At 37.6% G+C, this 11455-nt stretch overlaps 1 protein-coding gene across 1 annotated transcript; it reads right to left on the minus strand.

The window, feature by feature from the left end:
- Window positions 1–888: 888 nt before the first annotated feature.
- LOC146613870 (caspase-8-like) lies at window positions 889–9884 on the minus strand. Its single transcript, XM_085378586.1, has 12 exons — window positions 9808–9884; window positions 8578–8774; window positions 8059–8195; window positions 7716–7891; window positions 7458–7563; window positions 6208–6337; window positions 6079–6113; window positions 5531–5645; window positions 5240–5367; window positions 1707–1893; window positions 1406–1625; window positions 889–1033 (listed from the first exon to the last, which is right to left on the minus strand). The coding sequence occupies exons 1-12, from the start codon at window positions 9882–9884 to the stop codon at window positions 889–891; spliced, it is 1653 nt and encodes a 550-aa protein (XP_085234712.1).
- Window positions 9885–11455: the final 1571 nt, after the last annotated feature.

The raw sequence follows: 11455 nt of genomic DNA on the forward strand, positions 1-11455 counted from the left end.
CTATTCTATTCTATTCTATTCCATAAGAATAAACATGTTTACAGCTTATAAGCAACTATAAAGAAAAACAACAGCAGTCATTCCTTTAAAGAAAAATATATTTTTTTTATAATTGTCTATAATTATATTTCTTTTTGTTTTGAGCCATTAAGTATAGAAGTTCATTTGTTGTGTATCATACACAGGACCTAACAAAATATCATGTTTCTACAAATAAAGAGTTAAAAACGATACATATGACAGTGAAACTTTCCTTTTTATTTATTTATTGAACTCATGTCCCAAAAGAAAGTCATTTGTTTATAATAATTGTCACCATATTTCTACTACTCTTATGTAATTTCTTTTGAAATTGTACTTAACATATATCTGTAATTAGTCATAACAAGTTATGGGTTGGATGCTTGAAAGTCTGAAACCAGAACATATAGAAGGTGAAGAAGTCTGAAAAGTTATTGCTGATTTTATTAGACCAGCAGCACCAAAAATATGATCTCTCGCCAACTTTACATATAGGACACAGGCACTTCTGCCTATATGTAAACACCAATAAAAACACAATAATATACATTTTATTAATCACTTCAGTGCCCAATTCAATGACATGTACACATTAAATGGCATTATTAATCAGTTTTTAAATGTGGAAGAACGATTTGTAAAACAAATGACCACCACTTAATCACAATTCAGCAGCGTATAATTATGTGGCAGAAGAAAAGAGAAATGGCATGTTAACAATTTCAGAAGCTAAATTTCATAACCACATTTTATATATTATGATATTTTCTTTGATTTTTGAGATGAGATTAAAATAGAAATTCATTCATACATACACGCTGTAAATCAGGCTCATCAAGTCTATGTGAATCTGGGAATTATTTTTGGTCACAGGCGGGTGACAGGTTTGAGGACGAGCTTCTTGGTGAGAGTGTATCTGGGCTCTGGCATTTGTTTGTGGGTTGAATACTCTCCTTTGCTGACCTCCCTGTTAACACGTGTCAGGACAGTGAGGATATCATCCATCTCCTGACTGCAAGGAAAACATCAGAAACACACTAAAAATAACAACTTGAATTTTTGGAATACTTGAAACATTGAGCTTTCTGATGTTTTACATAAGCACATCTTACATCACCAAAAGCAGACCTACAGATATGCACATAAGTATAGCTTTCTAAATATCTTTTATCATTGCAAAAACTATAAAAACAGTTTATAACAGTGTGCTATAAAGATGTCAGATTGTGTCACTTTACATGACAGTTGTGCCTAAGTAAAGTATAAATAAAATTAGGCTTACTTAAAATGTTTTCTGTATGTCAACAAATAAATTGTGAAATGTGTCATATATTACAGTTTTCTTCCAAAGTAGCATTTTATCCTATTAAACTATTTCTCTCACCTTTCTGCTGATCTTGTCAGCTGCTTGCACAGCTCCTGGGTGTAGATACATCCTTTGACTGTGCTTCGAAACGTCACGAAATCCTCCACGGTGGCCATGCCTATCAGAAAGTCTGCTTCTGAAGGCACTGTCTCAATCTGTCTCCCCGGGTCTGCATTTCCTTCCAAGAAGAATTGTGTCTCCCTCCCATCCTCTTGAGGCCCCAAGCCGATCAGAAAGTCTGCTAGCTCAGGCACTGTCTCATCAGGGCTTGACTCGTCAGCTTGCCATGCTTCTTTTTTTCGGTTCTCGTCCTCTCTACTGCAGGGACGGTATCCTTTCTGGTATCCATCACCCTGACTTGCTTCAATGAAGAAGAGTTTGGGCTTCCCTGACAAGGTTGGGACTCTTCCACTTGTAAAAGGGAGCATCAGATCTTTCAGGAACACCTTCTCCCCATCGGTGCCAAAGACACACCCCTTTTCTCCATGCGAAAGCACGCATACCACCTTAAATCAGAGGCATATTGGATAGATGTGGTGTTAAGAACAAAAAATGCAAAAGGACACATGGTAGTGAATTTTGTGAAAAGGATAAAAATAGCTGTGGTGACCACATACTTTAAGAAGAAGGTAGAATGTAAAGTGAATTATAAGAGTGGAGAAAGGTTCACAAAGGTAAACTACATCTTATGCAGAATCGTAAAGAGAGAGGATACTGCAAGGTGGTGTCAGGGGAGAATGTAGCTAAGTAGATTTAAATGGTACTCTGAAGGTTGACTTTGGAAATGAAGAAGGGGAAGTGAATGAAGCCAAAAGCAAGGATTAAGTGAAGAAGAAGGACATTGTGCAGTATATAGGCAGATGTTATATGAACTATCAGGGCTGCTTATCAACCTCTGGTCAGTATAAAGGTAGTACGAATGTTGGTAAATGATACTAAATTAACTAATTCAAAACTGACAGTTGCCCTGGACCCAACCCTGACGTATGCAATGAGTTAGGGATGCAGCTATCAATTATTTTTGTAATCAACTAATCTATCGATTATTTCATTGATTAATCGAGTAATCTGTTAACCAAATATATCATGAAAAATTAGGTTTAAATTTTTTGGTGAAAAATTTGTTCATGGCAGTCAGTGTTGGGGAGTACTGAATACATGTACCGGCATTACGTATTTAAAATGCAAAATAAGTGTAACTGTTTTTCGATAAAGTTACCATTTAAAAAGGTAATAATCAGAATACAGTTACTTTGTAAAAACAGATGGATAACACGGTGGTCTTTTCCTGTTTCATATTGTAGGCTATCCCCTCTTTAATTTTTGGTAATCCATACCGGTGGAAACCCAAATAAAACGTGCAATAAGAGGCTCTAATGCCTGGGTCACCTCTACTTGCGGCCCGCATAATGACGTGAAGAAATATTTTTTAAAAATTAATATCCAAAAAATGATTTAATATGAAGACAATATGAGCAGAGTGTTACTAAAGAATGTAGCCTAATGGCCAGTGTAGTTCGTGTTGCAGGGAGAATGTGTGGGACTGCCCCTGGTGTTATGTGTGTTTGTGAGCACGAGGAAGGGAGAAAAAGGAAAGTCAAAAAGTATGAGTTGCTACCGACTAGAAACGGGAGATGGAAGCATGTAAATATAATAATAACCGCTGCAGCCAGTGCAGAGTGCCTGACGAGTCCAGTTGTAAGGGGTCATGACTCGACTGCACACTGTGTTTGCCGCCTCCAAAACAATAATTTCCATTGGAGCAGCCCTTCAATGCCTCTCTCTGTCTCTCGCTAGCAAATTTGACCCAGACAGTAAAGCTAGTTCCCGGCTATGAGCCCGACACGGAACCCGACATATTAGCCAGAGGTCCCTTTACTATGGTTCGGAGCCACGGACCTGGCCGAGGTATAAGAGAGTACAAAAATAAATAAAACAATTTTCACTAGCAGTCAAAAACTAATGTGTACACTTGTGTCTGCATTTTTATTTTGTTAAATACGAGCAAAATGACAGCAGAAGTGCTGCCACATGTCTGGCCAAAAGAGGGTACCAATTTGTTTATTTGGTAGTTAAATGAAAGGCTTCAGTTAAGACTGTGAAAAAATTGGGTTCACGTTTGCAGTTTTGTCTAATTATGCAATATTTGAAATAAAAACAAACAAACAAAACACTACATTTTCAGAAGTATTTTGGTTTTTTTTTTGTTTATTTGTGTATTTTTTACTACTTGAACACTGAAGTGGCCCTCCAATGAGATGCCAGAGCCAGCAGTGCACGGACAGGAATGCATTTCTTACTTGAAAATTCGGACACCACTTCACATTTAAAGAACAAAGGGATGAGCAAAATCTGACCATGCAATGCAAACTGTTTGCCAGCAAACAAGCTGCTCTCAGCTGGAAGTAAATCTTTTTTTAAAAACTAACATTACCCTACTGCAACTGCCTTGTTTAAGTTGTGGTAGCTACCTGGGTTATATCCAATTCAGTATCTTTAATGTACTATTGCTGTGTGATTTATTACTATTAATGAAGGCTACATTAACAACCTGCTAGCTGCAAATAATCATGTGCAGTTCAGAAAGGAGACAAAAAGAAAATGTATTACTGATACAGGAGTAGTTTTCTATACGAGATCACTGCAAAAGGTGCAACATTACCTAATGTCCACCCTACTGTTACTCATTTTATATTAAGATTTTAAAAATCTAGTTGGTATTGTGAGTAACCTTCAGTAATGGTAATAAATCACACAGCAATAGTACGTTCATGTAGTTGTAAAAAGCATGACAGTATATTAAGTAATCCAAAGTGTTCAGAATACATTACTCTCATTGAGTAATAAAATACATTGCAAAATAGATTTTGGGACATGTATTCTGTAATCTGCAGTGGAACACATTTTAAAAGTGACCTTCCCAACACTGATGACAGTGCAGATTTCTGAAATTTTGTGTAAATTTAAACATGTAAAAATGTGATTATTTAAAATGAAAAAAACTGTGAAACTTTCTAACCATATATAAAATGCATATTACCAGTGATGGGAATAACTGCGTTACTAACAGCGTTACTTTTTTCAGTAACGAGTAATCTAACTAATTACTATTTCTATCGTTACAACGCCGTTGCCGTTACTAACAAAAACATGCGGTGCGGTCGTGATACTATTTTTCAGCCAACAAACAGTTGAAGCTGTCTTCAGCTTACGGCATCTTATATCAATTGCACCGAAGTAGCTGTAAGTAATCTGGGCGCTACAGCTTTAAGCAGAGGTTAAGATGGTTCTCTTAACCTCTAGTGTCCAACATCTGGTTCAGGTGTTACCGCCACCAAAGGCCCTAACCATCTTTAAGCCACAGGTCAGTGCAGCAGCTTCAGCAATGGAGGTGGTCTCGGTAGCCAAGGGTCTGTCCACCAGGGTTTCCGCCACTGGCTGCCAACCAGCACACAATGCACCTAACCCCTATGGCACCTCCTGTGGGTGTTGGGCCTACAGGAGGGTGGGCCCATGTCCCTTTTCGGGCTGTCCCAACCAGCCCACGTAGACTAAAGCCTGCCCACCAGACACTCACTCTTGGGCACCCTCCCCAGGCCTGGCTCCTGGGTAGACCCCGGTATGCTGGGAAACTGTGCCCTGGATATTCTGCTCATAGGGGTTTTTGAATTGCTCTGTCTGGTCCCTCACCCAGGGCCAATTTGCCATGCAAAACCTTACCAGGTTACAAAAAGTCCTAGACAACATAGCCTCTGGGATCACTGGGACATGCAAATCCAAGGATATAAAATAAATTAAGAATATAGAATGGTGGTTGTGGATACAATTCCAAAGATGTATGAATCTACTTACCAAGGCATTATCATTCACAAAATTCTTCTTGCTGTACATTCTTAATTCATTTCGTATTTGTGCTGCAGTCAGGTTGTTGTGTATCAGCACTTTAAAGCCTAAGCTTGTGAACACTGTGTTCAGAGCATCTGTGCCACATAGAAAAGAAACAAATGAAGGTATAGCAGTAGATTACAAAACCAAAGAATATCTGATCTGTATGTGCAGTAATTGTTGCAGGTCTCAGTGCTTCTAGTTAAAACAGTCCTACATAAATCAGGTCATGATATGGTTTGAAGGTAAGAACTCTACCTGCATCCTTCTGAGTTCCCCTTCGAGCATGTAGACATGTTTCAGTAGTGAAGGTCTCATTATTGATGATCACACATAAACCATGAGACGTATGAGTCAAAGTGTAGTATTCTGACTACAGGACACAAACAAAGAAAATGTGAATTATTATGTTTTTACATTAATATAAATGTTAGTGTTCCGACAAAAGAATGAATGAAAGCATAAAAGTCTGAATGAACTACCTGATCAGGAAGAGAGATGGGCTGTGATCGTGCATCAGTGCAAATAATCTCTCTTCTGCCTTAGAGACAAAAGAACAACATATTTACGTGTCCAGTATTATTTTGACAAAATAATAAAAACCAGAGTGACTGTAGGAATTCCTAAAAAAAATTTCTGAACAGAGATACTTACAACTGCTCTGAGTTTCAGTTACAGACAGAGGAAGATGGGATTCATTTGTGTTAAAAAACCTCTGTGGGAATAAACATCACAGTGATCAGCAAACTGACACACAGAATTAAATGTTCAGAAACACACAGACAGATACAGTTGTCAATACTGACATGAGGAGGTAACGTCTGCTGCTGCTGGGGGACTCCTGTAACGAGTACAATCATTTGATGATGTTCACAGAAACACACTGTTTACACCTAAATGTTTTTCTGTGGTTAAGTGAAAAATGTCTCTCATACCTTGAACGTAGTTCTCTACAATCATTGCCAGCTCAGGATCAATCTCTTGGAGTATTTCATGCAACACACTGACATTTGTGTCTGATATTAAATCTTTCTTTTCCATCTGAGTAAACACATCCAGCGCTGTCTGGAATTAACAGCAAAGATGGTTTTAGTTCACAGAGGCTCTGCAGCTACACTATAAATCTATCAACCGCTTCACAGCAAAATGCTACTCAAATGGCAGTTTAAAGACACAAATCTTCAGCTCTGTGATGAACAAGTCAGCTGGGTGCACAGATCATAGACTGAAATTCTCTGTGACCTTCAGTTTTTAATTTAGATTTAGGGATGGATGCACTTAGAATAATTGCAAGTTTAAAGCACTTCTTAAATGCTTTCACATTTCACATCCAAAAGTTAGCTTTATATATGTTTTGTTTATTTTTTACATCCAGTCTATGATCAAGAGAAACATAGAAATGAACTACTGTTCATTATGTTAACACATGTCTTTGAAAAATGTGGAGTGGCTTTGTCTTCATTGGCATTTCTGTTTTGTGCCAGCTATACAAAAAAGAGGCTGGTAAGATGGAAGCTGTTAAATTTTGTGATGGGTCAAGCAAAACTTTCTATATATAAAAGAAGAAAAAATAAGATTAATAATATTGCAGAGAAAAGGGTTGATACAACTTTCATTTAGCTGGTTAAATATAGATGTCTACAAGCTCTACAAGGGCCTGATATCCACACGAGGACATTATACTGCCACTGTTCTTTTAAATTTAAAATGTCCCAATATGTGGATCTCACTTTTCTCAGAAACAAAAATCAGGAAAAAAATAAAGATAAAAATCTGTAAATTCTTTGTTTTTACATTCATCTGCTCCCAATCAGCCCAAATAGCAAAGAGAAAGTAAAAATTCATGCCATGAAAGAGTTCGGGTCTTAGGAGGTTAAAGCTGAATTTCCATTGTATCCATTGACAAATAATTTAACTGATTTTTCTTCTCAGTGGTGCTTTAAGAAAAGAGTGTGTTTTGTTATATATGGTCAATTATATTTCAGCCCTGTGACAATTTATTTTCTTCTTGTGATGTACTGATGTTCATTTATTGAGAAATAAATGTTTTGTTAAAAAGAAAATCACCATAGGATTTAAAATCTGAAGCCCAGATACAGTTGTTTCTTAATGACTACATCATGTAGATGTAGATATGGTGAGTTGATTTTAAAATAGCTGGAGATGTGTGCAAATGTTATCTCACTTTGGATTGATCCAGTGTGCTTTTGAGCAGCTTTGATCTCAGTAGAAACTTCATGATTGCGATATTGTCGTTATTCATAGCATCACATATTTTGTACAGCATCACCCTAACAGTGGGGAAAAAAAGAAGAAAAAATAAAAATGTGGAGAGAAAGAAAAAAGGACACAAAGATTTTGTAATTCAAACTGATAGCATTTGAGTACTAATTATTACTATATGCATGCTGTCATATTAAAGTCAATGTGGGACTGCGTTCACCTGTACTGTGACAGAACAGGACTCCCATCTGTGTCCTTTGATCGTTTGCTATCTATGCCCAGGGACCTGACGAGGTCTACTCGATCAATAGTTGAGAGAAGCTGAGAAAGGAAACAATTGTTCTGCAGGAGACCTTTTTCCTTTAAGCTTGAGAACAGGTCTTTGATATTAGTGATCTGTGGGGTAGGGGGGGGGGGGGGGGGGGGGGGTCATTAGAAAGTCTATCAGTGAATATGAACATATCTAAGCTATCTATCATACTGTCAGTCCTACAAGTGACGCATCCATAAACATGTCAGTAAAACAAGTGGAAGGATAACAGTATAGAACATGCAGCACTGACCACTTTCAGATGACTTCTACTAACAACATCACGACACAGGAAGCAAAGTGCTGCCACCTCGGTAGAGTCCAGCTCATCTTCTAGAGTTGAGGACAAGCTTTGTATCACAGGCCTGGATGGACTGATAGATACAAACACTAAGTACCATAGGCTATATGAATGTAGCAACAGTCTTTGAGATGACCCTATGTCATACATCTTGCAATATTATGTGAAGGAAATTGATTAAACAGCACATTATCTCTCTGACACAAATGTTGTAACTTATTTGAGCTGCTCTGTATTTCCAGAAGTAGGACCTCACCTCCATTTGACTGGAGCCGTTTTGTGACAGAACATAGAGAGAAACAGAGTTACACATCCAACCAGAATATGATCACAACTTTTCTGTGTGTGTTTAATTACCATGTAGAAACAGGATGTCATTTTTTAAGTCCTTCAGTTGAGGGAAAGTACTTTTAATGTTTTCATCAGTTTGCAGGAAGTTCAGAAAAGCTCCGCAGGTATCGTCTCCTTTACTCATGATCTTATCCACGAGCTCAACAATGTGTCCCTCCACATCTTTTCCGCCGATACTTTTAAGAATGTTGTACTCCCGTTCAGTGATCAGCTCCTTCTCATAAACTTTGTTGAGGATCAGCCTGTAGTCTCCAGACAGAATCGTTTGGATGGCTGTTTTATTTCTCCTCACAATGTCTTTGGCAGACATGCTGAGTCTGCATTACAGACAATTACACAGTTTAAATATCACAACTGCAACTAACAGCAGCACACAGGTTTTATTATCTTACAAAGTCTTCATTTTAAATGTAATAGTTATTGCATGTTACCTCTTTTGGTGTCCTTGAGAGTGTGCACACAGATGATTCAGCGGCCCTGCTTCATTGCATTATGTTCTGCAAAAGAATATGCAACTCCTCAAAGCAAATACTTCCATTCTTCTGTAAGCTACTGTACTTGCTGCAGTAATTAATAATGGCTGGAAACAAAGCAATCATTTAGCAAGAAATGTGAATGATAATAATTTCATGTGTGCCCTGTAGCCTAAAATGTGTATTACAACAACTTGTTGGGAAAAATTTGTTTAGACATAAATGTTGATGCCATAATACTGCAAACTCAGACATAGTTGGAATTTCTATTCAAAATGTAGCTGTATGAAATGTATGACGGTCCGTTAACCAAATAATTCAGATCTTCTCTGTCTAAAATGTTAAGTGACAGACAAAATAATAATACTACTGATAACAAATATATTTTGCTTATATAACTGTTTTGTGCACCATCAGCACCTATCAAAGAGGAAGCAGGCTGGACCTGTAGTGTATAACTACTCTGTCCTACAATCAAGTTTATGAGGATTCTTTTGTTTGTTTTTTTCTTTTTCAAAGATAATATTTGAGAGAATAACTAATAACCTCTCAGAAGTCACCCTGGTTTTCTCTGTCCTACCCAAATGTAAAAGGGGATATATTTCCTCAGGCTGCATGTCCCCATCTGCCACGTTTGTCCCCATCCTATAAAGCACCACCACGAAGTAGATCATTAGCAGGCACCTGCATGAGTCAAGCTGTAACTATCACCAGTTAATACAGGCTTGTTTCCTAAATGACCTTAACAGGCTGGAACGAAAGGCACTTATTCAAGTGGATGAGCAGAGGGTGACTCTGTGTGACAGCAGAAAAGTGTGATCAAATTAAAATTTTATTGCTTGCTTTTAAAGTTTTAAATGGCCTGGCTCCGTCTTACCTGTCAGACCTTTTACACCAATACACTCCACAAAGGTCTCTCAGATCATCTGACCAGTCACTCCTTGTTGTCCCCATGTCGAGACTTAAACACCGAGGAGACCGAGCTTTCGCTGTTGTGGCCCCCAAACTATGGAACAAACTGCCCCTCCATATTAGGCTGGCCCCAACACTTGAAATGTTTAAATCACTTTTAAAAACACACTTTTTTTCAAAGGCCTTCTAGGAGTGTTATCAGAGCCAGTTTGTAGTCAGTTTTTAGTCAGCTGTTGGTCATTCTTAATCTTTTTACTTTGTTAATTTTATTCATTGTATATCTTATTGTTTATTCTACTCATGTTGATTTATTTTTATCTTCTTTTTCAATTATATATTTGTTTTGTTTATTGATTTCATTGTATGCTTAAAGTATGGGTTTAACTGCTATCTCTGTTTTATTATTGGAAAGCACTTTGGTCAACTTTGTTGTTTTTAAATGTGCTATATAAATAAAGTTGGATTGGATTGGATTGGATCAGAGGATTTCATTGAAGATATTTGTTTATTTTTGTTTTTGAACAAAACATTGTTTTGCCATTTTGGCTGGTAATTGCAAATGTAACTCAGTCCTCACAGACAGAAAGTTAAAATGTCGAACACTACAGTAGGAATAAACATGTTTACAGCCTTGGTATTTATAACCAGTTTCATTTCCCATAACTAGGCCAGTTGTAAATGGGTTAGAGCAGGGGTCTCAAACTTAAATGAGCTGGCAACACAACTTGTTTTAACATTGCACTCAACAACAAACAAATCCTCTCTAACACAAAAAAGTAACTTCAAGGGCCAAACTCCATCATATTTTTTTCACGTCAATATACGGGTGGTTAGTTTGAGACCCCTGGGTTAGACGAAAACGTCATCAACTAAATAACTCAAGTCACTTTTGGCACAACACGTATAAATGAAATTACACGTAATCACAGGGTACTTGGGATCTAACAGTGTAATTATTTTTTACACTGAATCGATATCGTGTTACTCAATCTAGAATCGATTTTATTTGGAAAATCAATAATCAAAACCTACCCCCACTTAGTCCCTCCATAACACGTACCCTAGAAAGTACTTGTTTCATTTGAAAACTGTTCTCTCCTTCTTCTCAGCTGGGCCTTTAGCTAGCAACACTGAAAAGAAACTGCACACAAACAGTTCGTGTGTTTGCTGTTTGTTGAGCTGATAGAAATGTTGCATTTGAAATTACCTGACACTCCAAAAAAACCTCACTCCCTTTATGCTCGCTGGTCGTCGGTAGGGCTAGCTAGATGCTGAAGTACCGCAAACATAACTTATGGACACCCGAAGTCGTTCCAGCCACAAGTAATTGTTGCCTCCTGTAATGTTATATATCAAACTGCACCAGTAGAGGGTGGTGTCGTTAAAAAGTAGAAGTATGATCCTGTCCATAAAGTTTATGACATTAAAAGTTACTTGTTCCTTGCTGATGATAAATAAATAAAAAGGCCCACTTAAACCCCTAACTATGGCACATGTGTTTGCCTCTTTCATCTCTTTTTATACCACATCTGGTGATTAATGCACGAGCAAGACTGCCTTTCATGTGTTTCTCGCAATGACGAAGTAATGACTCCATTCAAACACGTCAAACC

Source organism: Diplotaxodon limnothrissa, linkage group LG18, assembly GCF_057381915.1.
Source record: "Diplotaxodon limnothrissa isolate DT_005_m linkage group LG18, D_limnothrissa_male_GT1.1, whole genome shotgun sequence".
Lineage (NCBI taxonomy): Eukaryota > Metazoa > Chordata > Actinopteri > Cichliformes > Cichlidae > Diplotaxodon > Diplotaxodon limnothrissa.